This window comes from Cavia porcellus, unplaced genomic scaffold (assembly GCF_034190915.1).
Source record: "Cavia porcellus strain 051 isolate PalLab524CR breed Dunkin Hartley unplaced genomic scaffold, mCavPor4.1 scaffold_14, whole genome shotgun sequence".
In the NCBI taxonomy this organism is placed as follows: Eukaryota; Metazoa; Chordata; class Mammalia; order Rodentia; family Caviidae; genus Cavia; species Cavia porcellus.
Genome location: NW_026947497.1, coordinates 69149117 through 69175804, shown reverse-complemented (window position 1 = coordinate 69175804; position 26688 = coordinate 69149117). Strand labels below are relative to the sequence as shown.

Genomic DNA, 26688 nt, shown 5'->3' with positions numbered 1-26688 from the left:
CGAGAGCCTTCTCGACCCCCCCCTCCTCCCCCGGTGAATCCCCGGCGCAGGCAGCGATCCCAGCGGCCGTCGGGGGCCGGCAGCTTCCTGGAAAGTTACTTCTCCTTGGAACCAGCGTTAGGCAGAGAGAGTTCTGTGAAATCCGCTAGCGGAGATCGGCTATGTTCCGGGAATGAGAGGGCTGTGCCATTCCCCTCACTACCCCTTGCCTTGGCGGCCTGGGGGTGGAGGGCAGCGGCACATACACAATGTTAGCTACCGGAGTGCACGACAACCTTTATTTGAATGCAACTAATTTAAGGGCTGCCACGGTCCTAACCACCCTGCCTCCCAGCGCGCCTTCTTTCGGGGGCTCCGAAGCGGGTGGGCAGCGGTGCCTGCGGTGCCAGCCGGTCGCCCGGGGGTGGGCGGTGCCTGGAGCCAGGTACGGGGCCTCGGGGTGGGCGAGTCTGCGCAGGCTAGCAGGGCGCGCGCTCTTGTGGCGCCGGGGCTGAGCGGCTGCAAGGAGCGAGCAAACCCAGCGCGCTGCCGTCTGCTCCCAGCCGGCAGGGGGAGGAGGGAGGGAAGCATAGCTTGCTCACTCATCGCTTCGCCTGCCGCTTGCTCGCGTTCCCTTTCACTTCTGCCGGTTTTCTCTCTTTGCCTTTTTTGGAGGGGCGGGGAGGCTTCCTTTTATCCTTCTGCCAGAAGAAGCTCCTTTTCAGCCTCTGCCTTCACCGAGGTGCTTCTTTGATGTACAAACTCGAGGAAAGGGTGTGGGAGTCCCATTAGAGCACGTTTCACTCTTTCTTGGTATTCCTGTAGCCAAGAGCATCCAAGTCTGGCCTGCTGCAGGTTTTTTTTTTTTAATGGGGGGAGGGGGTTGTTTGTTTGTTTGTTTGGGGGGGAGTTTTTTAAGTTTCTGAGTTATGGCTTTGTGGGTTGAGTCTTGTGAGTGACATTGATAGGACCCCTGCTGGTAGATGAGGTTTGTCCAAGATTTTGTTGCACACTGGGCAAGGTTTATTCCCAGTATCCTCCACAGTAAATCAGGGCTGTTAGCAAGATACGCTAATGGATGGGAAAGGTCAGTGGTCTGTAAAAAGAGAAGAATCCACACCAAATTCTAGGGGGTTCTTCCACCCTGTAACACTCAGGGGGAGTTCACAAAGTCGTGAATTTCGTAAGGATGCAGTCCACTGCATTGCGATTTTTAAAAATCCAGGCCAAGGAGAGGCTTACGGTGGAAAGCCCAAATCTGAGCTCACAGTGGACACAGGGGAACTGTTTTTGTTTGTTTCAATCTGTGTCTGGAATGAGTCATTGCCACTTGTCATGGTGAAATGGCAAATCTCGGCTTCCTGTGGTTCCAAAAGTCTGGAACTGGAAATCCACAAGACAGCTGGTGGTTGAAAGCTGGTTGAAGGAAAGCCTGGGTTTTCCAGAAATGTTTGAGGACCTCTTCCATGAAGGAAGAGGAGAGAGTTTCTAAATAAACTTTATGGGTCCTTCAACATTCTTTTTCAAAAGAGATGATCAAGGAGCTCTGGTTAGGACCGTAATACTAGTGGCTCTCGCTCTCTCTCACTCCATCTTGAATTAGGATGGGGAGAGGAGGAGGCAGCCTCTTGTGCCATGTCTTTCTCCCCGTCCTGATTCACTCACATGCACACACTAACCTTGAAACCAATGAGATTGTGCGATTGACCCTTTTGACCACGGAGAAATGTCGGTGTGTTTGGTTACATACTCAAAGAAACTTCTCATTTTAGAGTGCTCCCTTGGTAAGACTCAGCAGCCTGGAATGGCGCAAAGTATTTGTGTGGGGGAAGGAACTTAAAAACGAGATTCACCCACCTCGGGGTGCTGTCTCGCATGTTCTGCAGCACGTAGGCCAATTTGGATAGAGGACAGGAATTCCAGCCAGGAGACCTAGGGCCAGGCCGTCAGCCATCTACACGACCCAACATGACCTCACTGGCCTAGGGCCCTTTTACCCGGAAAACAGTTCTAAAGAGCTTTGCTTTTTCGAATAGGGAAAAAAGAATTCTGATATCATGTGGTTTCCCTTGACAGCCCACCTTTGGTCATAAAGGAGAATCTTATACCTATGCCTTGCGTGATTATTGTTTTAGAGAAAGCAATTTGGAAAGAACACACATTTCATTAAATCTCTTTAAAGTTTAGTGCTCGCTGGCCAGTTCTCAGGTAAACCACATAGTTAAATCTTTCACCAGGAGGCAGAAACACAAACTTGGAAGCTATAGTACTCTCTCTGGTCTTAGACCCGACCCGGGAGGGAGGGGAGAGGAAACTGAAAAAAGAGGGCAAAGATCCTCAAGGAATGTGAAGACATGCCATCTCAGCTCGTATTCTGTAGACTCTGTATTCTGTCTTAAGTGTTCCAGAGAATCAGGAAATAGTGCCTAGCTGTTTGTCTTAGTCAAGCCACTTGAACCTCTGGGTCAGTTTCGTCACTAGTGAAATAAGGATAGAGATACTAAGTCTATCAGTCTTGTGTAATCATTGTAAGGCTTGGAAGATAATATTTTAGCAGGTTTTGAGAGTGGCCACTGTTTTTAGGATCATTGTCATTGATATAGAAAGATGTCCTTTTTTAGTGTTTCTTTCCCAGAGACTTAAGTGGCGTTGGGATGATATAAATGTTTTACCTTGAGAAAGAAAATGCGTGTGCACATGTAACTAATGTATGTAAGAGCAGTCTCAGTACTCGGGGTGAAGACGTTGGTAGCACATAGCTTTGGGTGCCTGTTGTTTCTGGAAGAGCAGAACTGGAATATGTTTGCTAGCTTGTGGTGAAACCACAGCAGTTGGCAGGCTGCAGCTATCAAAGCAAAACTAAATACGCATGTCCTAAAATAAGACTATAGTGGACAATCTTACATTCATTAAATCAATTTCTGTTTGCTCTCTTCTCTTCTTTGCAGTTTTTAAGCAAAATTTCGAACTGTGAAGCAAGGCTTTGGGTAAGTAAGTCTAATTATATGCTTTAAAATTTTGTGACAAATTGTTTCTTTTTAATTTTGCTAATGCATGTGTTGCTGTGGACTTCGACATCTTTTGTTTGAAGGCACAAAGATTAACAATTCCCTCTATGTTCCTCCCAACTCCCTTCGCTTGTCCTCGACCCTTTTATGATTAGTTATTCCCTCACTCATTTCTTTATTCAGACTAACTTTGCGGCTACCAGGCACTAAGATGTACTGTGTTAGGTATTTCAAGCATAAAGGAAAATAAGCCCAGTAATGTAGAGAGACTGGCTGTGGCTGGGATAATGAAATTAGATTGTGATGAAAATAGCTCTGATTTTGGCGGGGGGGGGGGGACCTACTACACTCTGGGCGCCTATCTTTAATGTTTAAAACAACAGACATAGCTATGACTGTCCCCATGCTGGAAAACCAAAGCCCAGAAATAGAAAACAACCTGGCCCAAGTCACATAGCTGGCCAAAGGCAAAGTAGCCTGGTAGTCTTCAAGATGAAATTTCTCTCCATTGCAACACATTCACTGGTTCTTAATGCCTGGCAGAATATTTGGTATGTGGGAAAAACATTCAACAGAGTCTTTCCCTTGCCCTGTCTCCTAAAAAAATTTCTATGTTTTATAGCTATGAAGAGTGATACCCAGAGATGGGTTATGAGTTGATCTATGATCAAACACAAGGGCCCTGAATTATTGCCATACCTTAGCAGCCTATGCCACATGCTTTGTCCTCCTGGTAAGGACGGTTTCTGAGGACTAATAGGACTTTGGCATCTTTTGCTCAGGTGAAGACAAAATGGCCTCGCCGGCTGACAGCTGTATCCAGTTCACCCGCCATGCCAGTGACGTTCTTCTCAACCTTAATCGCCTCCGGAGCCGCGACATCTTGACTGATGTCGTCATCGTGGTCAGCCGTGAACAGTTTAGAGCCCATAAGACAGTTCTGATGGCCTGCAGGTGAGGGATCTGAACAGGAAGGAGCTGTAACTACTAAGTTGGGAACGGAGGTGCTGGCAGCCAGCGAGGTAGGACAGATGTCTGGGGAGACGTCCCCTTTATCGCCAGATCTCCTCAGCACATGGCCTGGCTTTGTCACTCCTAGGAAGCTAATGATTGAATACACTTTTAGAGAGGAAAGGGCTTCTGTTCTTGTGGTCATAATAGGTGAAGCAGTCATATACTGCCACAAGAAAGGATATGTTTGGGGCAAACAGGGAGAATGACTTGAGTTAGCCAGTTGAAAAGAAAAGAGAAGGAAAAAAAGAAGAAAAAAAGGAGAATCTTTAACCAGATTAAGCAAATTAACCAGAGACCTTTTTGCTCTTTTCTGCTATAACTATTTATTTTATGCTGTACCTGTATCTCCTGAGTGTTCAGAATACATTGAGTTAGAGTGAGACAGTTAATTCTTCATATTTGACCAGTTGTCCAAGTTTTAAGAGCAGCATTCTATTAAATCAGCTCCATCCACCTTCCTAGCAGCCCTTTCACTGTGCCTCCATTTCAGAGATGATAAAAGCAAGTCGCAGGTAGAATGATGGAGAGTGCAAGGTCCCTAATGTGGTTAGAAACCATCCAACTTCTACAAGTACTTTCTTTTCAGTAATGGAGAGGACTGAGGCTGCTAGGGATATAAAAATGGTAGGTAATGCTTGTTGACGCTTAGTGCATGCAGGCATCGTCTATCCCTTTAATATTTCCATGGTTTCAATGAGCCTCTAATATCCACACTAGCATTCCTGCTGATTTGCAGGTAAGGAAATCAAGATACAGTGAAGGTAAGTATCTTAGCCAAGGTTGCACAGATATTTCTTGGCAAATCCAAGAAATAATTGGTAATCCATCCAGAAAGAGTAGATATGAAGTGACAACCTAGAATTTTAGCTTTCTTCCACTGGACAATCTGGTCCCTGGGAGCATGTCTTAAGATTTTTATTGGAATCTACTAGGAATAATTTACCTTCTGATAGCCTGTGGACTTGGAGAAAAGCAGTGTAGTAGAGTTATAGGCATATTTTTATTTATTTGACCTCTACATCCAACTTACTTCTAAAAAATAGATTTCTAAAAAGAAGGATACTGTAATATACCAAGGAGGAAAATACTTATACCAAAGATACAGACTAAGAATAGTTACTGCAAATGTGTGCTAAATTTAACTCTGGCAATCCATGCAGTTAAGACTAAAAAGAAAACAGGCTCTGTGACTTTGAAAAATTACTTACCCTCTGAGATCTTAGCTGTCCCACACCAAAAAGTACAAAGTGGTAGTGTCTACCTTGCAGGAACATAGGATAAAAGCATACAGAAAGTACTGATGGAATTTCTGGCAGTTGATATGTGCTCCATACACAAAAGTTACCATTAATTGCTATGGAAGTGCTGGGATGAGGCCCTGGGGAATGAATTGAGCAGCTATAAATGATCACAGATGTGACACGTCTACAAGAAGGAACCGTTTGTTTTGCAGCGGCCTGTTCTATAGCATCTTCACAGACCAGTTGAAGTGCAACCTCAGCGTGATCAATCTGGATCCTGAGATCAACCCTGAGGGCTTCTGCATCCTCCTGGACTTCATGTACACATCTCGGCTCAACCTGCGGGAAGGGAACATCATGGCCGTGATGGCCACCGCTATGTACCTACAGATGGAGCACGTTGTGGACACTTGCCGGAAGTTTATCAAGGCCAGGTGAGCTGCCCCCTAGGTAGAGGACCTGGAGGCAGAAGGGATGATTCTGGATGAGAAACCCTCGATACCGCATGCATGTGGGGAAACACAGTTCTCCCTACTGTGCCACAACCAACATTCCTCTACTTTTGCACACTTTTGCCTTCATAACTATTAACTCTGGCCTTCGGGCAGGCTTAACTCCTCACAGCTGTCCAGATATGTCCTACGCATTACCAACTCTAGTTCTCTTCCCATCACTTAACATGCCCTTTCTTCCTCTTCATTCTGCAAGACCAAGATTGGGTTCTAGCTCCTCTGTGTGGAATTTTTTCTGATCACTGCTTTTCCTTGGTCAGCTCTTCCTCTGTGTTCCCGAGCGCTCTGCTTGCTCTTGCACCTTTGTTCTGTCTTACTGTTTGCATGTGTATTTTAGTTCTCATTTAGATTTCTGTTCCAACCATTTATACACATGCTCTTGTCCTTAGTTCCCTACCAGCCTCTGGGGCCGCCTTACTTGTCCTGTTTGTCGCCTGCTGCTAATAGGCTTCATTAGGTCTAAGGGAACTTAAGAGAAAGGAAGAGATAATCCTCATTGGAAGGTGAGGAACCCAAAGGACAAAGAAGTGAAGAGCTTTGCTAAGTGGGACACAGACTCTCGGCTTAATTTTTTCTGACCCATTTGACCCAGCTGCTCTGGGGAGGTGGCATACTTACCCCACAGAAGAGTTTTCCAAGCTGTTTCATCTGAGTCCAGAACTCTGTGTTCCCAGAGCCACAGAGACTACCTTGGATAGTCAGAAAGCGCCTCTCGATGGCAAATTGAAATCTGACTCCCTTGGCTTTTGCTCACTAGCTCTAGCTCAGTTAACTGTGACCATGTTGAGCTGACCTATTTTTTCCCCCACATAATAATGTTCCTTCGAGCGTCTACAGCCAGAGTCTTTTGTCTCCTGTGGATGATAATGGTAGTGAGATCATCATTGCTGTCATTTCTTGGGACTTTCTATAGGTCGGGCCTGTGCTTAGAATGCTTAAATAATAAGCTCCAGGTCACATAGCTGCTAAACACCAAGGTGGGTTTGCAAACCAGAGTTTCTTGCACTGGCATTTACTGCCTGTTCTTCACCATAAACTTTCCTGTGAATCCATCTAGCATATGGGGCAGGTTCTTTCTTTAACAGAGATCTACTTTGTTTGTTGTTTAATGACCCTCTGAAATTATACTGGGTAAATTTTTCCCTCCTTGTTTCTGGGTGTGTAAAATTCCTGCTTCTCCCTCCTCCCCGGATTTTGCATGCATGATCTGAGATAAGGGCTTTGCAAGCTTCATGTAAGCTATTAAATTCTCTAGCATCAGAAAAGTTGTATGTCCACAGATATGAGCATATCAGCCCCAAAATACATAATTTACTTCTTTCTGTGGGCCTCAGCTTTCCCCCACTGTAAGACACATTGCTAGACTTCTAGTGTATGTGTCTTCTCTTTGTGTTTCCCTATTACAAAGCCACATCCCCTGCGTCCAGCTGACTCAAGCACAGAAGTGATTACATAACAGTGTCACTGGCAGGTCATTTAACAGTTCTGATTTTTTGCCCGGTGTTTTTTTCTCCCACAGTGAAGCAGAGATGGTTTCTGCCATCAAACCTTCCCGTGAAGAGTTTCTGAACAGCCGGATGCTGATGCCCCAAGACATCATGGCCTATCGGGGTCGGGAGGTGGTGGAGAACAACCTCCCACTGAGGAACACCCCTGGGTGTGAGAGCAGAGCTTTTGCTCCCAGCTTGTACGGTGGCCTGTCCACACCACCAGCCTCTTACCCCATGTACAGTCACCTCCCAGTCAGTCCGTTCCTCTTCTCTGATGAGGAACTTCGAGATGCTAGGATGCCTGTGGCCAACCCCTTCCCCAAGGAGCGAGCACTCCCTTGTGATAGTGCCAGGCCAGGGCCTAGTGAGTACAGCCGGCCGGCCCTGGAGGTGTCTCCCAGCCTGTGCCACAGCAGCCTCTACTCACCCAAGGAAGCAGTCCCAGAGGAAGCACGAGGTGACATGCGCTACAGTGTGGCCGAGGGCCCCAAGCCTGCTGCCCCCACAGCCCGGAATGCCCCATACTTCTGTGACAAGACCAGCAAAGAAGAAGAGCGACCCTCTTCAGAGGATGAGATTGCCCTGCATTTCGAGCCCCCCAACGCACCCTTGAATAGGAAAGGTCTGGTTAGTCCACAGAGCCCCCAGAAATCTGACTGCCAGCCCAACTCACCCACAGAGTCCTGCAGCAGCAAGAATGCCTGTATCCTTCAGGCCTCTGGTTCCCCTCCAGCCAAGAGTCCCACTGATCCCAAAGCCTGCAACTGGAAGAAATACAAGTTCATTGTGCTCAACAGTCTCAACCAGAATGCCAAGCCGGAGGGGCCCGAGCAGGCTGAACTGGGCCGCCTCTCACCGAGAGCTTACACTGCCCCACCTGCCTGCCAGCCACCGATGGAGCCTGAGAACCTTGACCTCCAGTCCCCAACCAAGCTCAGTGCCAGCGGGGAAGACTCCACCATCCCCCAAGCCAGCCGGCTCAACAACATCATGAACAGGTGACTTCAGAGGCTGGTGGGGTCTGAGCTCCAGAATTACCTGGGCAGAAGTCTGGGTTCTTTTGTTTGTTTGTTTGTTTTTGTTTTGCCTAAAATGCTAAGTCTCTTAAAGGTTTAGAATTAGTGCCTGTGGAGCAAATTAACCTAAGTAAGGAAGTGTGTTATACATAAGTATGTTTTTTATAGCAAGAGAGATCATGCCTTTCTATGGTAGAAGAGTATCCCACAGATTCCAAAGATATTTCCCGTGGTCTTGCTATAGCAAGGGACCCTCAAGCTTCCCTTACAGTGAGAAAGAATGTTGGTGGCTGTACCTCAAGAAAGAACTGGGCCCAAGAGAGGGGTTTGGACTCAGTTTGATCCCATAGATGTTATTTGGAGGCAGGCTTGAGAGTGATTAGGGGCCTCAGGCCTTGTGACAGCTGTAGCCTCTGGGCTTGCCTGCCACAAGGAGGAGAAAATGTGCAGGGGTGCAGAGGATTGGACTCCCCCGCCCAGGTACTAATCTATCTTTACTCCTGCCCGCAGGTCCCTGACAGGCTCCCCACGCAGCACCAGTGAGGGCCACTCGCCCCTCTACATGCATCCCCCCAAGTGCACATCCTGTGGCTCTCAGTCCCCGCAGCACACAGAGATGTGCCTCCATACCGCTGGCCCCACGTTCCCGGAGGAAATGGGAGAGACTCAGTCTGAGTACTCAGACTCCAGCTGTGGTGAGTCCCGTTCCTGAGTTCCTGCCTCTCCTTGCCCGGGAGGGAAGCGCCACTGGGTTTTGTGCTTCTGTTGTGTATGCATTGTCCTCCCTAGTTTTGGGATAGAACTCCCCTGGCCCTGCACATCACCAGTGGATGACCCTACTTTTCCTGTCTCTGGAAACTTCCTTGGCCAGAGCAAGTTTTGGTGGGGTATTGGAGTGAATCTGGTGCCATCAAGACTGACCGAGCAGTCTTTTCAGCTCCATTCCAGCAAAGGGAGCCAGGAAGCTGGCTCTTGCTTCCAGAGCTTGCCCAGTCCTCCTCTGCCATGCTAGACTTTGGGTTCTTTAAGGAGAAGCGTCTGACTTCAGTCCTCCCAGCATCCTCTGTGGGTCTTAGTCAGTCCTTCCCATGCAGGAGCTACTCAGTAAATGTTAGCAGAATGAAGTTAGTTGAACTCAGTGGGTTAAATTAATGTTTCTGGATATTTGGTGATGGGCATCATAGTTTTTACAAGATAAACGATACAACTCTTCACCCACTCTGGCTGTGACATTATGGCGCCATCATACATTGCATGCCATTTTCAAATATTTATAGAAGTCAAAAAAGAAATAAGTTGCTGATTTAGAGATATTTGGCCCAGGATCATAAATCTGTAGTCAGAAAAGAACAGGGACTGTCCCCTTCTGTCCCCTAGCTATGTGTCTTGCTCTGCACTCCAGTTCCTTTTTTCTGGGCCTCTGTTTCTATTTCTACTGTCAGTTTTGGTGTCCTAGTGTCACAGAGGTGTTTTGGAGACACAAAATCCAAATAGGAACAGGGATGACTGGGAAGTCTTCCTTACTGTCACTTCAGTGACCTCAGAGTATAATTAAGTTCACTATATCTCACTTCTCTATAATGCTTTGTGTTTTGTTTTGTGTAACGTAACATGTTCCTACAAGGCAGGCAGGATTTATGACCCTAACTTTGGAGACAGAGAGCAGAGAGAGGCTCTCAGAGGTGAAGGAAGGGTCTTGCCCGAGGGCTTCTGAGTTTGAAGGTAAATAAACCATAAGAAAAGTGAGTTCTCAGAGGTCCTTCTAGAAGCAAGAAGGAAAAACCATTGCATATTCAGCGAATTGGTACAGGCCATTGGGGCCCTGTGGGTTCGAACTTCTCTTCTCTACCTCACAGTCTGATCTGTCCCCTTTCTCCTCCATGCACGAGGATCCTAATGCTAAGAAACAGATAGACTCCCATAGGGCCTTTGCTCTGAGCTCTTGTGAGTGTTGGTTAGCTGGGGGCTTTTGTGTGACACCAGGATAGCTCCAGGGGAAGGAGCCTTAAGACCTTCCTCTGTGGCTTGCTGACTGACGCTGTGTCCCTCTCCCCCACCGACAGAGAATGGGGCCTTCTTCTGCAATGAATGTGACTGCCGCTTCTCTGAGGAGGCCTCGCTCAAGAGGCACACGCTGCAGACCCACAGTGACAAACCCTACAAGTGTGACCGCTGTCAGGCCTCCTTCCGCTACAAGGGCAACCTGGCCAGCCACAAGACCGTCCACACGGGTATGGCCGTGCCTCGCTCTGCCTGAATGCTCCAGGGCTCCTAGGGAGGAAGGCAGAGGGTCCATAGCCAGCCCCAGGGGCCTTGGGGCCCAGTTGGGTGAGGCAGGGAGTAGGCCCCGTAGGAGGGGCTCAGTCCTGTCTTGTTTTGCTGAGGCTGGTCCCCACTCTCCATATCCTTTGTCTTTCCTCTGAGACTCTGTCCTGCCTCTCTGCCTTTGCTGGGGTCAGAAGGGTTATTTCCATTGTACAGGTGAAGAAACCGAGGCTGATAGAGACATTGTGCATGCTTCTGCAAAGCCAGGAGATAGTGAAAGGCCTTTTAATGTCTTCCAAAGATTTGTTTTACATTTTTCAGTGGCCTCCTCCTCCCAGGAACTTTCTGTGGAGGCAGGCTCAGCTCTCTGATTGGCTTCCTCTGCCGCAGCCTCCACTCAAACCCATGTCCCATCCCTCTTACAAATGGATACAGCTGCACTGGCCACAGTGGAAAAGTATGTTTGCTCTAAGAGAAACCAGAGCAGCCTGGTTGTGTCTCCCTGCTGAGGCAGTGGAGTATGGCGTCAGTCATGTCCAGTGACAAAGGAGGAGGCAAAGGAGCCTTCTCAGGTCGTGTGACTTAGCCTCACAGATTCAGGGAGGGAAACAGGCCCAGAGAAGGACAGTGCCTTGCCCAGGTTCTGAAGACAGGTGATGCTGCTGACAGCACTGGTTCTGAAGCCCAGGCTTCCTGGAATCTGCCCCTCTTGCCTCTGCCTCACCTCAAACCACCCTACCTGATGCTACTGCTTGTTCCTTGGGCCTGGTGCTCTGCAGGTTGTGCCAGTATGTGTAGGGGGAAGCTGACAGGCCAGGAACAGATCTCTGGGCTTTCTCTCTTTCTTTCTGACATCTCCCAAAAAGTAAGAAAGCACAAGCAGCCTCAGAGGGTGGGAGTTGGCCTTGAAATCCATGGGAGACCTTTCCCATTGACATGGCTTTCCTTTTTCCTCCTTTTTTGATGATTAGGTGAGAAACCCTATCGTTGCAATATCTGTGGGGCCCAGTTCAACCGGCCAGCCAACCTGAAAACCCATACTCGAATTCACTCTGGAGAGAAGCCCTACAAATGCGAAACCTGTGGAGCCAGATTCGTACAGGTGAGCTGAGCAAGGCCTGGGGTGAGTGGGCCTCTGGGGCTTTGGCTGTGACCTGTGGCTGCTGGAAGGTCTGTGGCCCATCCCAGTGGCAGAGTCTTTATGCCTGTGCTCCTCTTTAGGTGGCCCACCTCCGTGCCCACGTGCTCATCCACACTGGGGAGAAGCCCTATCCCTGCGAAATCTGTGGGACCCGCTTCCGGCACCTTCAGACTCTCAAGAGCCACCTGCGTATCCACACGGGAGAGAAACCTTACCATGTACGTGAGCCCAACGTGGCTGCCCGGGAGGGGAGGACTGGTCCAGCAGGACTGTTTGCTCCCATCTCAGGCACATAGGGAGCTGCCTGCTGAACTAACCGTGGGAGACCAGGGTCATCAAATATACCCTGCTTGACTTTAGCCTAAGTATCTTGAAGAGGAGGCACTGGGCTGAGTGGTCTGAGCCCTAGGGAAACAGTCCAGTCTATAAATAGGCAGATTTAGGGGACATTCATTCATTCTACAAACACTTTCTGATTGCCTGGGCACAGCTATTCCCTGGGTTAGAGGTACACTGAAGAAAAGCTGATGGGTTTGAAAAGGAGCTACCTTAGAAGTAGGAGGAGAATCAGGAAAATGTGGGTTATTAAGAGAAAAACAAAAAACAGAGAAAGGCTACTTCAACCAAGAAGACGGCCAGCTGTGGAGCACATTGCCCCACAAGGGCCATTAGGACTGTCACGCCCCACAGCAGGATCTCAGCTAATAATGGCCATGGGCTAATTTTTTAACATTCCGTGAGCTAAAACTGAGTGTATATATGTACATGGTATTCTGTGACATTGTATAGTATATGAAATTTAAATTTCAGTCACTCTGCACGGTACTAGAATACAGCCACACTAGTTTATTTACACATTGTCTGTGACTGCTGTCACATCTCTGTAGGCGGGAATGGGCCCAAGAATAGTGAGTGAATGGTTCTCCTACAGCCCAGAGGTTAACCTGCAAAATGCGGTTGTTCACACGTTCCTAAGGCTTTGAATCAATGTCTGCTTGCTTGCTCTTTGTACTTGGACAAATTAGTTATCCATGTAGTGCCTTAATGTCCTCATCTATGAAATGAACCTGAAAAATAGTACTTTCCTTACACAGTAACAGTGTTGAGTGAAGCACTTTGCTAAGTGTTCAGGATAGCACATACACATAATAAGAATCCAGTAAGTTGCTGCTATATAATCATGTGCTATAATTTTAGATACAGAAGATATCAGAGTTGAAAATGACCTTCAGCATGTACTGACAGGCACTTACCTAAGGGAGATCCAGGACTCACAGAGAGAAATAACATGGTTAGAACCCAAAACTATAAGTAACAGCATACAATGGACCTGGGTCTCTTAATACCAGGGATCTTTGCTGACTATCTTTCCCATTCTATCTATAATTTTCTAAATTCATCTCTCTTTTTACCTTAAGCATTCTGTATCTGAATATAGCTTATCCAGTTTTATTATTCCAGCGTAGTTTTAGATTTAGACAAAATTTACAAAGGTTACACGTAAGACTCTCATATTGTTGGTATTTCCACATTTTGAAATATTTGTCACAACTAATGAATTAATGAAGTCCACACTGTATTTGGATTTGCTCGGCTTTTACCTAAAAATGCCTATTTGTGGAGCCAGGATCAAGTCTCAGTTATCCCCTTACGTTTAAGCCACGACTTTTGGAAGTATTACCACACATTCACTGAATCAAAGGGAGAAGCAGCTCTACTTGCTAATGCTTTGCTGGCTTATCTGAGAAATATAGCCTAGTAGGAAATATACCTGCATTGAAAAGTATCTTAGCATCTAGAATACCCATGAACTTAGACTGGCCCAATACATTTGTCTAAATGTATTCAGATTTATCAGGTACTTTACTGCTAGGCACTAGGGAGATTGTAAATATTAGTGATAAGAATGTTAATACACAAGGCAGCTATATGGCAAGGCAGTAAGTGTGCGATCCAAAGGAAAGAAGAATTATTTTTATCCTAGGGAGATTCAGAAATACATCAGTGCATAAGGGAGTTGGCACCTGAGTGGTGTTTTTGGGTAAGACTTGCATTCATGCAGGGAATCAGGGGTAGGCGTGTTCAGTAAGGGAAAGGAATGGGTGGCACCACAGCAGAAGTCAAGATTCCTTCACCTGCCTTTGCAAGGAAAGAGCCCAGCTCATCCCTCATGGGAAGAATCTCCTTCTCTGGGGCTTTGAGTGCTGACAGGTTCCTTGGGTTGACGACAGCTAATGGTCTGCTTCTGGTGTCTCTCCAGTGCGAGAAGTGTAATCTGCATTTCCGCCACAAAAGCCAGCTGCGACTTCACCTGCGCCAGAAGCATGGCGCCATCACCAACACCAAGGTGCAATACCGCGTGTCCGCCACCGACCTGCCTCCGGAGCTCCCCAAAGCCTGCTGAAGCATGGAGTGTTGACACTTTCCCCTCCAGCCACTCCTCAGAATCGACCCAAAGGATACTGTAACACTTTACAACAACGTCCATCCCATGATGTAGTGCCTCTTTCATCCACTAGTGCAAATCATAGCTGGGGGCGGGGGGTGGGGGACGGGGCCTGGGGGGCCTGGGAGCTGCAGCGGCTTGCCTCCCCCAACTGCCATAAAACATAAGAAAATAATATCGCTTCTTCTCCTCCGTGTAAGGCAAACCATGTCAGCAAACACAGCAAAATCATTTTATATATCAAAGCAGGGGAATATGCGAAAGTTCTGACTTGACTTCGTCTGGAAAATGAGGAATGTATATGTTTTGTGGGAACACATATTTCTTTTGTATGTAAATGAGCATTCTTTTAAAAGACCGGACTTCAGTATGTTATCAAAGAGAGGGCTTTAATTTTTTTAACCAAAGGTGAAGGAATATATGGCAGAGTTGTAAATATATAAATATATATATAATATAAATATATAAACCTAAAAAGATATATTAAAAATATAAAACTGCGTAAAAGGCTCGATTTTGTATCTGCAGGCAGACACGGATCTGAGAATCTTTATTGAGAAAGAGCACTTAAGAGAATATTTTAAGTATTGCATCTGTATAAGTAAGAAAATATTTTGTCTAAAATGCCTCAGTGTATTTGTATTTTTTTGCAAGTGAAGGTTTACAATTTACAAAGTGTGTATTAAAAAAATGAAAAGAACAAAAAAAGCCGAAGAAGGAGAAAATGTGTAATTTTGTTCTAGTTTTCAGTTTGTATATACCTGTACAATGTGTCCTCACGGTGCCTTTTTTCACGGAAGTTTTTAGCGATGGACGGGAGTGTGCCATCCCTTTTTGAAGTGTAGGCAGACACAGGGACTTGAAGTGGTCACTAACTAAACTCTCTTAGGGAGTGTTTGTCTCATCCCATTCTGCGTCATGCTTGTGTTATAACTTCTCCGGAGACAGGGTTTGGCTGTGTCTAAACTGCATTACCATGTTGTAAAATATAGCTGTACAAATATCGGAATAAAATGTTGAAAAATCAGCTTGTCCCGAAGGTCTTACCTCAGGGAATGGGAAAGGGAAATGGGAATGGGTGGGAAGGGAATGGAATGGGAATGTTGAATACAGGGGGCTCTTACTCTAGTGGAGAGGCTGAGAGGAGGCCAGGGCTGTTTGGGGGAGCTTAGCCTGCACTTACACTGGCTCCCAGCACTGGGGTGTTCCGCAGCTTTCAGATGCTCATCCTTCAGCTCTTTTGGGACACTCTGGAGGTTCTTGGGAGATCAACAGACTCCTGTAGCCTCAGGAGCTTTATGACTGGCTTCAAGCCAAACAAACTTTGACCCCTGCAGAAATGCTTTGAGCAGCGGGTAGAACTCAGTTACTTCTTCCTATGTGACTTGGGACAATCATTTTCCTTCTGGTTCCCCTTCTCAGCCAGTTCATGAAGAGACTGGGTGAACTAGGCCATTAATAATCCCATGACACAGACGTAAATTCACCTCTGCTTGTTTTGGCACTGTCTTGTGTTTTACCTCAAAAAACCCCAAGGATTAAGTTTGATTGACAGGACCTGAGGACAGGGAGGACAATGTGGTTCTGGTAACTGGCCCAGAGCAGAAAGTTCACACCCCCTTCCTGTCCCTTCCTGGCGGTGGGGAGGGGGAGGAGGCAGAGCCTTTCCAAGGTCCATGGGCCTGGTGGCTGGACAGTGCTGTCCCTTGGCAGTGGCCATGCAGCAGGCTCCAAGCACGTGCTAGGAAGCCTAGGAGAACTGACCACCCCAAACCCCAGAGAGAGCTTCAGAAAGTCACACCACCCTCTGCCAACCGCATGGCCTTTCAGCTCAGGTTTCCTTTGAAAGTGACTTTAAAAGACTTGCCAGCTTGAAGCCTCATCTCACCCTGCTCTTTGAAAATGGAGAAAATGATCCCTCTGCTCCCATAGAAACTTGGCAGAAGAACTTACAAAACAGACAGCTTCAGGAATGACAATCCGCAGGCAGAGGGAGACTGGCCCCAGGGTCCCTTTGCTCCCAGAGCACCTCTGAGCCTGTTTACGTATCATTACTGTTTAATAGACAGGCTGAGGGGCCAGGAGACACTGTGGGTGGCGTTCCAAGAACAGAGAAGATCAAACAGTGACAACAGCCAATGAGTGATCAATAATAAGTAAAAAAGACACATCTCAAAACAGATCAACCTGGGCAGAGGAGTGTAGAATTTTATTATAGAAGCTGCCTTCAACGCAAATTGGTTCAAACTGTATGTCATCAAAGGGGCACCCATGATGTTCTTGTCTACGTTGCAGGGACTTCGGAGGAAAAGATTCTGAGGATGTCAGGAAGAAGCGTGCGTGGGAGCTAAGCTCTGATGGACCCACAGGAAGAAGCGAACAGCTAGCTATGTAGGAGTTAGAAGAGACAGAATAGAAAGTGTCCTTTGTTCAGAAGTCTCCTCTTATTTGCAAAGGTACTGAGACAGGACAGTTTGGAGACTTCCTCCTGCCACCTAGTGCTTGGACCAGAGTGGACAGTAGGGTCCTGCTCCTGACCCCTACTGCAAGAAAGCATGCAAATAAATATTCTATTTTAGAGATGGGGAAATGGACACAGGGACTTAACCTAAGGTCAGGAAGCCAGACGTGTCCAGCATGGCTGACCTCACACAACTGTGTGTTGGTAGAACTTTAACCAGTTTAGTTCAGTTATTAGGGCTTAGGTTTCTGGGAAGAAATGGGTTATTTTCTCAGGAACTTGAGTTCCCATTTTTCTCTCTCTATCAGAGTAATGATTAATAGTATGTTGTGTCCAATTCTGCCAGAGTCATTCTTGGGAAAACGCTAAGAGAATTGCAATGGGGAAGAGAAGCATAGAGAAGCTGACTCCTGGAGAGTGACTGGGTCACATCAGAATAAGGTCCCCACAACTGGGATGATCTTCCAGTACCTGGTTCCATGAAGACTGTCATTATTTGGAGATTTCTCTTCTTAATCTCTCTTATAATCAATCACCTTATAGTAAGTCCATGACTCCAGACCTCATCTTTCCCTGATGACTTGATCTGGTTTGTGTGAATCTATTTCCAGGAATCAGAAAAGCATAATTTATTGGCATTCTAGCCTGGGGAGGGGATATTGGCCATTTGTAGTCACAAATATTCTTTGACTAGATTCAAGCTCCCTTATAGTAGAGACATGATGGAATCCATCTAAAGTAACTCAAAAATTGGTTAACTCAAAATACTATGGCAACTTGGAAAGACAGTGTTCTTTCAGTGTCCAAAGCAGAGAGAGAAGGGCTCCAAAAGATACACTATGGTGTCTGGCATACCCAATTTGACATCCAGGGGCATGCATGGTACCCTCTGGAAAAGAGGACAATCTTCAGCAATCCCCAGGACAGTGGGCTTCTAGAAAGGCAGACACCAAGGCAGGAGGGCCTCGGAGTCTAGCAAACAGACTTAACAGGTTTTGGACCTCTTAGTATACCATATCATCCCCAAGGTTTGGGGTCTGCCCCTTCTTAAGTGATGCAAATAATCACAGTTGATTGGCTGCTTGTAAGGAGAGTGAAGTTTCTTTTTCTTCTTTGTGCTCTGAGCAAGCAGGTTGAATGTATTCATATGGAATCAAAATCACAGAATATTGTAACCAAAGGAATTTGGGGATCACAATCCTCTTATATAGTCAAGGAAACCAGTCCCAAAAGGGAAAGTTGATAGGTGCAAGGTGCCACCGAGAATTTTTGTCAGAGTGAATATCTAACTACCAGGTAAGTTTGTAACATGGCCCCAGGCCTCAAAGAGTTAAATCTCCCTGGCCTTGGAGAAGCAGTTTCCTTTGGTTGAGTATCTCTCACCCTTTCTGTGGAACTGCAGTGCCTCCTCCTGTCTGCACAGAGCTGTCTCCCCCACAGAAGTCATCTCTGGAGCTGTATTGGTTACCTAGAGCTGTGGTCACGATGTACCTCAATCTGAGTAGTTTTAACAACAGGAACTTATGGTCTCAAGGTCTGGGCAGCCAAGACATGGTGTTGGCAAAGCTGGTTTCCTCTGAGGGCTGTAAGGAAGTATCTGTTCCAAGTTTCTTCCCTGGGTTCCAATGGTTCCTTGGCCTGTAAAAGTATCACCTCTCTTGCTTCATGTGACGTTTTCTGTACAGTCAAGGAAACTATCAACACAGTGAAAGACAGTCTATAAGATGGAAAAAGTATTTGACAGCTATGCACACAGCAAGCGATATTATCCGGCATACATGAGCAACTCAATAGCAGGGACTAGGGGAAAAGAGGAAGGAAAAAAAGGTCTGATTAAAAAAATGGGCAAAAACCTGAATAGTCATTTCTCCAAGGAAGATATTCAAATGGCCAGCATGAAAACAGAGTCCCTAATCATCAAGGAAATGCAAATTCAACCCACAAGGTCCTCTTACCCCAGCTAGAATGGTTAGGATCAGATAAGCCAAAAATTACAAACTTCAGCATAGATGAAGAGATGGAACTCTTATGCACTGCTGTTGGGAATGTAAATTAGAATAACCACTATGGAAAACTGTAGAGGTTCCTCCATAGATCATAAATAGAACTATCATACAATCTAGCAATTTCACTGCTGGGCAAATGTATTCCAGAGAAATGAAATCAGCATGCTGAAGGGTCGTGTGTGTGTCAAGATTCACCGCTGCACTGTTCACAGTGACCAAGATGTGAAAACAACCTAAGTGGCCCTCAACTGATGGATGGGTAAATAAAGTGGACTATGCTAATTAAGCCTTAAGAAGAATAGAATCCCAGCAGCAGCAGCAGTGCAGATGAATCTGGAGGTTGTTATGTTAAGTACAATAAGCTAGGCACAGAAAGACAGACACTGCCAGCTCTCACTCAGAGGTGGGGGTCTAACAGGTGATCTTATGGAAGTAAAGGACAGAACAGTAGTTACACCTTAGTGAGTAGGGGGGAAGCGTAGAGAGAGAGGTTGAACAATAGGTATAAAGACACAGAAAGATGAGAAGAATGAATTCTAGTGTTCTATGGCACTGTGGGGTGACTGCGGCTAACGATACTGTATTGAATATTTCAAAATAGCTGCAAAATAAAGTTTTGCATGTTCCCGTCACAAAGAAATGATAAATAAGGCATGCTAAGATGTTAAGCATCCTGGTTTGACTGTTATATAATGTATACATGTACTGAAACACTACACTGTATCATTCATATATATATATATATATATATATATATATATATATATATAATTGTGGCCATTAAAAGCCAAATAAACATGCTAAAGAAAAGCACTTTAAATAAAGGCATATCAGTCACACTAGGTGAAGGGCCACCCTCAATATCTATAACACCCCTATTTCCAAATCACATCACATCTTGAGTAGCAGGGATTAAGACTTCAGCATATGCATTTGTAACAAGGCCCAGACCAGTCCGTAAGCAGGGAGATGGCTGGTAGAATGCTCTCCAGAATGGCCCTGCCATGGTTTCTCTTTCTTATGTCCTTCCTCGGGCTTCTGGAGGTGAAGAGGAGTGATGGGGAGCTCTGTTTCTCACTGGATCCTTCACAGTAGCTCACCAGGGTCGCTTGGCTTCCCTTCTTACCAGTGAGGAAGACAAACTGCAAAAAGACTAGCATTCAGCCGAGCTGGGGGCTGCTTTTCTTCATCTTCCTCTGACCAGTTGTGCTGTTTTCTTTCGTGTCACTCACAGGTCTCATCCCAAAAGAGCACGAGCAGACAGAAGTGTGCTCAGTGAGCAACCACATTTTGGTTAGACAGATAGCTGAAAAAAGTGTAGGTCCAGGTGGGTCTCTATGACATAGGAACCATGAGGAACTTACAGATCGGGACATCGCAGCCTTGATAAAAATCTCTGAGCCCCAACCAGAGATGAGTATCACTCTCTGCCTTTAGCAAATTAATGGTGAATTCGCATTTGTCACGATCTGATCCAGTCAGTGGCTCTCTGCTGTAGGAGGCCATAGACACGGCCCATGTTCCTCAAGGGATTTTGAAGGCGTAACCCTGGCCAGGGATCTTGAGTCTAACCCAACTCCTTTTCTCTTCAGAACAGGAAGTCCTGTGACATTAAACAAAGACACTCTAACGACCGAGATGCAGTTCCTGTGACATTATTTCCACTGAAATCACCGCCTCACAGTGCCATGACTTCCAATCTCCACAGCCTTGTGCAGCCCCTAATCGACCACTTTCTTTGTATATTTTTCACATATGTGATCACTTCTCAGGCAAGGCCCGGCAAGGGAAAACCTCAGAGGAATGGGCAGGAGTGACAAAGAGAACAGCCTGATGCGGTAGAGGGTTTCCAAGCAGATGTCTGCAGAGGCCCTGTGCTAAGGGGTGACCCCAGTACTCCTCTTTGTTACTGTAATAAATATCCCCAGGTAATTTACTCTGAGAAAGCAAGGTTTTATGTTGGACAACGGTTTGGAAGTTTTTCCCCTGATCCCTGCTGACGTAGAATGTTGGAAGCCATGAAACCGGAATTGCTCAGGAGATGAGACGAGGAGCCTGGGCGTGCACCTGGGAGTCTCAAGACAGTGGCACCACCACCATGAAAGTGAGCCCTCTACTTGGAGGGCTGCACTGAGCTGAGGCGGGGACCAAGTCGTATCTATCTTCCCACCACACTCTGACCCAGGCTTTCGCATGTATAATTTTTTTTTTTTTTTTTTTGATGGTGAGAGATGGCTTCACCTCCAGTCAGTTCTGCCTGCCACACCTGCGCTTCAGTCACGAGGGCAGACACATCATTTCCAAAGCAACGAGGCTTGTGCCTACCTCCTGCCTTTTGCCTAGCGTGTTGTTTGCTCCACTTCAACTTTTCTACCCCATCCCCTTCGAGCTTTGAATTTTCTCAGCCTGGAAAGCCCTGAACATCTGTACAGGTTTGTTTCGCGCAGAGTGGGAGCCTGTAGGTCCCATTAAGGGGGTGCTACAGCGCCTTTGGCGTCTGGGTTTTACTATTGCAGTCCAGTGTTTTGTCACAAGGTGGCAGAGTAGGGCAAGCAGTGAAGTTTGCAGCCGCAGGGAAGAAAAGGAAGAGTAAATGAACCATTGCTGGGTTTTGAGAGGGTCTCCTGTGTCTGTGTGTTTGTTCCGCATACAACAGAACCAGCTGCTGACCTATGGGATATGATTTGAGGTTCTCTAGTTCCAAGATCTCTCCTCTGTAGACCTACCTCGGTGTGTAAATTTCCACTCTAGGTCACTTCTGTAAGTTTCGGGTTTCCACTTGTCCTTGAAAACCAAGGGATCATATGTCACCCCTCAGGCAAAAGAGGCCAGTCCTTAGCAGAATCCTCCAGGAGAGCAGGCAGAGGCTTCTGGGACACTATAAGTACAAGTCACAAAAGGCTATGCTATCCAAGCTCTCTAATCCTTACCATAGGCTTTCAGAAAGAAAAAGCATCCCAGTTGGTGGATGAGAAACCCAGGGTGAGCGAGCAGAACACAGGGCCTACTGGCGGGGTCATGATGGGATTTTGCCTACAGACTTGCAGCCAAGGGTTCCAGCAGGGCTTTGTCTTGTGTGTCTCTGTCCTTGTGCACAGGTTTCTGCAGGGCACAGCACAGCCTGGGAGGAAGGGAACTGAGACTTCCAGAATGGGAATTCTCCTAGGGTTGAGACTACAAATTTTGAGTGGAGGCAGACAGGAAGACACCAGGGCCTGCCTTGGAGTCCAGCACCTCAGTGCATCCCCAGACTCTCACAGTGCCATTCCGTGCCAAGGCAGGCGGGGAGCCTGCTAAGCAGGGTTCTGTAGGTCCCATACAGTGACCAGAGAGGGCAGGAGGGAGGCGTTAAGCAGCCCCACCTGGATGAACAGTGCACTCTACACTGACCAGCTACTGGCCTGGGCCTGGAAACTCAGTCTCCCTGGAATGTGGTTTCTAACTACAGATGAAAGGACTGTGCAGCATGAACTCTGGGATCCCCCCTTTTGCAGATGGTGGCCTTCCTTTTGCTGTCTAAGTAGCCGGGAGATAGAAAGGAGAGTGCCCTGAGGAGTGGTGTTCTGGGGGTGTAAACCACTCCCAGAGACCAGAGTTCTCATGTCTGCAGGCCAGCCCTGCTCCCCTGATGCTCCCAGCGCTTCCTGCATCCAGTAGACCTGGGTTCATCTACCCAGCATCAGAGCTTTCCCTGGCTTCTTTCACGTTCAAAGAGGGTTTACGAAGGACTCTGTTAACAAAATGAAGTTTCTTTACAGTCCACAGGAGACCCCAAGTTCTCCGATACATAGCTTTGTTCACATACATTTTTCTCGTTCTAAAAATTACATTTTTACCTATTTAACTTTAACATTAATATGTATTAGATGGAGAAAAATTTGAAAAAATCTATGAAAGAAAATAATCATACAAATAGCATTCAACAAACAATCATAATGGGCCAGGAGCATTTATACATTTTTTTCAAAATTTTGAAACAATTATAGATTATTCATACGAAGTTACAAAAATAGGGCAGAAGAGGCCTCCTGTACTCTTTTTCTCTGTCCTCCGTGTGGTAATGTTTTATGGAACTGTAGCACAATATCAAAACCAGGTGACCAATACAACTGGTGTAATTCACAGGCCACACTCAGATTTCTCGGTTTTACCTGCACTAGCGTACATGTGTATGAGGTCAGTCTGTGCAATTTTATTCTACATACAGCCACCACCACAATTGAGATGTGCAATTGTTCTATCATCGTGAAGATCTCTTGGGCTGTGGAAGGGCTCCTCCCAAACTTTTTACAATGTAACAATATCAGACTCCATTATTCATTTGTAGTTCTGATGTAACTGTAACGTAAATCATACCTAGCCAGACTGTAGAATGTTAATGTCTAAACAACCAGACTCTAAAATGCCCACAGAAGGGAGAACAAAACACAAAGTTGTAAGAAAGGTTGCCATGATGCCTTGCTCAGCACTCAGCTTCTAGATAGGAGTTCGCTTGGACAGTGTCCCCAGGACGAAAGCTGCTTCCTGGGAAAGAAAGGCCTGAATGTCCCATCTCTGCATAAGGATCCCGCCACATTTCTACTCTTACCCAGTCACCCTTTCCTCTCTTCATCCCTAATCTCTGGAAACCACTAATCTGTTGTCCATTTGTATGATGCTTTTTTTCTTTTTGGGAATGTTCTGTAATTGAAATAATTGTGAAAGATAATACTAAATATCATTGACTGAGCACTAACTTCACACTAGGAACTGTTTCAGGTAACAACTATGTGATCCTTTCCACAACCCGTTCCAGTAGCTTCTATTATTACCATACTGCTTCACAGGTATGGAGACCGATTTTACCCTGCCAGAAACTAGCAAAGCTGAGATTAACTTCTAGATCTGCCCCAGACTTGGAGGTTGATTCTATACACACTATATTCTCCAAAAACAATGCGATTAAGTGAAAATCATTAATTAAAAAGAAATTGGAACAACTCTGTTTTTAACTTTTTTAAAAAAATATTTACCACTAAGAAGCTCACAGGTCAGGGGAAGACAGTGGGTTCAGCTCTGGCTGGACGTGCATGTGTTTATTGATGGCTTGGGTATCTAGTGTTTCACAGCTGAACTCTGATGAAGGTCACACTAGCCCAGCCCCAGACTGAATCTTTCAGGGTGTGGACCATGTCCCAGGCATCCTGATATCCTCAGAGCCTCATCTCACACTGAGTAGTGAAGGGGAAGGGGGGGAGACCTGGAGCAGGTAATAAATGCTTGCCCAATAATTTAAAAGCAGATTCCCTAGCACCCCAGAGAATGCTGCCTGGGTTTCCTTGCATCAATGCAGTGAGGCTGGAAGGTGCTGTAGGCAACTGAACACAAAAGCACCCAAGCCAGAACAGACACATGGGAACTGTGAAAAGAGTGAGTGTCTGTATCAGGATCAGTGAGAACTCTCTGCTTTCCATGGTACCCATAGACACCCCACATTGCCGCAGTGGGTGGAGTTTGCATGTCACTAATCCTGAAACTTGGAAATAATGCTCAGGAAACCGAAGTGAGTTAAGCAGGGTTATCACAAGTTTGTACTGGGAACCAAGATGTCTAGCTCCCCATGGAGAGTCGTAGCCTCTTGACATTGCACAGAACTTTTATCTAGACTTCTAGGAGTCCTCCCTGTGAAACCACAGAAATGTTTGTAAAGACTGTCTTTTACTGGAGTCACACTTAAAGATATATATATATATATATTAGAGAGAGAGAGACAGAGAGAGAGAGAGATTGATTTTGAGGAATTGGCTCATGCAATTCTAAAGGGAAAAAAGTCTCACACTGTCACTGAGACCCTGGAAACTTACGATGTAGGGCACAGGCCTGGGAGACAGACAGTCAGGGGCAGAAGGAAGATCTGTGTCCCAGCCCAACAGGCAGAGTGAATTCAAGCTTCCTCTACTGCCTCTTGGTCTCTGTGGGCCCCAGTGGTTTGGATGGTGCCTGCCCACCCTGAGGAGAGCCATGTGCTCCGCTCTGTCCATCGATCCACACACTGAACTCTTGCAGAATCTCTGTCCCTGTCACACCCAAAAACAGTGTTCAGTCCAGATCCCGGCACCCTGTGGCCCTGTCAGGCTGACACATACACCAACCATCACCTAACGGGCTGCCAAGGCAGCTCCTCATATGTCAAGCTACCCAATTTAATGACCTTTTAATGAGAATATATTCCTATTGTGATTCTCTTTTTTGATACAAAAGTGGTATGTTAATAGATCCCTGTGGTCCTACAGCACTTGTGCCGCAGAATATGCGTGGCCCAGTGCGATGCAGAAAAAGTGTGATGGGGTGCTGATCTGGCTTCTATGGGGACAAATCATCAGCTCACACAGCCTCACAGCTGAGGTCTGGATTTGAGTTTCAGAGACTGTTATGTACCACACTTGGATGACACAGTGCTATAAACCTTCCAAAACACTGTAGAGATGATAAAAAAGCATGATCCATTTAAAAATTAAATATACCCTCCAGCCAAGTAGATTCTGAATTCTGAATTGTCACTTAATAAAAATGAATTTTTAGTTTTAACTTAATAAAAAATGAAGGGTAGCAAGAGATGGCAAGAAATGAATGTAGAACTTTCACTTGGTAGTCAATATATTTCTGTATGGCTTGAAATTTTATAATTAATTTAGAAGCTTTAAAACTGGGCCTAGGGAAGAGGTCAGTGGATAAATGTGGAGAGCAACCAGATTGTATAGCTCCAAATCCTGGAATTATTGCTTAATAGCTACGTGACTTTTAGTAAGTTACTCAGTCTTTCTGAGCTTCCTCCTATGTAAATAGAGATTATAATTATACTGCATCTCTAAGAGTTTTTGTGGCTTAAGTGAATTAACATATGTAAAATACTTAGAAAAACTCCTGGTACACAGGAAGCTCTCTATCTTTACTAACCTTTATTGTAATCAACGTAAACTGAGCCCACCCAGACATGCACATAGCACTTTAGTCTGCTGCATCTTTGCCCAGTTCTTGGTGTCTCAGATTGCGGCTTTTGCTGTTTCTTGCATCATACAAAGTCTCTTGGAAGAATTACCTGCACTCCCTAGAGGAGGCTGCAGCCTCCGATGAGTTTGATGTTATATCCTGGACAGTTTCCATCAGAAACTCCCCCTGGACATTGCAATCGTTCTGGATGGAAGGTTAAGTTTCTTCATGCACTAGAACTTTGCCTAATTGATTTTCAGAGTGTGGCATAGATTAATATGCTATGGCTAGTGTGTGTAGTAAACATGTAATCATCACATTTAAGAGAATTAAGTCATTTTCAAACTTCCTTTTTCCTTTTAAAGAATAAATCTACTTCTTTCAGCTTGTTCTGTTCTTCTATATAATTTAAAAAACTAATTAGGAGATTTAAGATGGCTTGTTCAATACATTCTGACTGTTTTAGCAGGTTGCTATAACAGAATACCAGAGACCAGGTAATTTGTAAATAAAGAAGGTTGACCTGTCTCCTAGCTCTAAAAGCTGAGAGGTTCAAGAACATCATGCTTGCGCCTGACAAAGCCCTTTATGTTGTTCAAGTGAGAGAGTGAAAATGAAGGCCAGAGAAAAACAGGGGGCTGATTTTGCTTTTCTAACAAACTCGATCTCATGATACCTAACACACTCTCATGGAAACAATGTGTATTCATTCATGAGGCCCAAGTCCTCACTACCTAACCATCTCTTTTTAGGTTCCACCTCCCAAGATTGCTATGTTGAAGATTTGGTTTCCCATGCAGGCACTTTGGGGACACGTTCAGACCACAGCATTTGTGTTCATTGGACTGATAAGCATCAGTGTATCCATTCTGCATTCATCATCTTCCATTGGGAAAAATGCTCCATAGGAGCTGTGTTGATAATATAAAGTCATTAAGAACATTCAATATTCCAAATGTGAATACTGCTTATGTTTAATATAAACATTATAAATGATTTACTTCTTCGTTTTCTCATGACATTTAATGCAATAAGTCCCAACTGGGGGTATACGGCAAGACACTCTATGGAATCATTTAGCATAATGGAGTGAAGGTATTTGTTATACTTGCTTTAAAGGAGCACAGATTTGCAAGGAGC

General features: G+C 45.8%; 1 protein-coding gene and 1 long non-coding RNA gene across 3 annotated transcripts; one reads left to right on the top strand and one right to left on the bottom strand.

Annotated features, from left to right (window-relative positions):
• Nucleotides 1-862: 862 nt before the first annotated feature.
• LOC134478768 (uncharacterized) lies at nt 863-3865 on the bottom strand. Its single transcript, XR_010051655.1, has 2 exons — nt 3687-3865; nt 863-1778 (listed from the first exon to the last, which is right to left on the bottom strand). It is a non-coding gene; the product is annotated as an uncharacterized LOC134478768 (long non-coding RNA).
• Bcl6 (BCL6 transcription repressor) lies at nt 3777-15139 on the top strand. Of its 2 annotated transcripts, XM_003477082.5 has the most exons (8): nt 3777-3941; nt 5455-5676; nt 7274-8242; nt 8771-8955; nt 10324-10491; nt 11497-11627; nt 11747-11884; nt 13927-15139. In XM_003477082.5, exons 1-8 carry the CDS (start codon nt 3781-3783, stop codon nt 14068-14070), a joined length of 2118 nt encoding a protein of 705 aa, XP_003477130.1. In that variant the 5' UTR covers nt 3777-3780; the 3' UTR covers nt 14071-15139. The 2 variants fall into 2 exon arrangements, with proteins under 2 accessions (XP_003477130.1, XP_063117291.1); XM_063261221.1 differs by lacking the exon at nt 10324-10491.
• The last annotated feature ends 11549 nt before the right edge of the window (nt 15140-26688 follow it).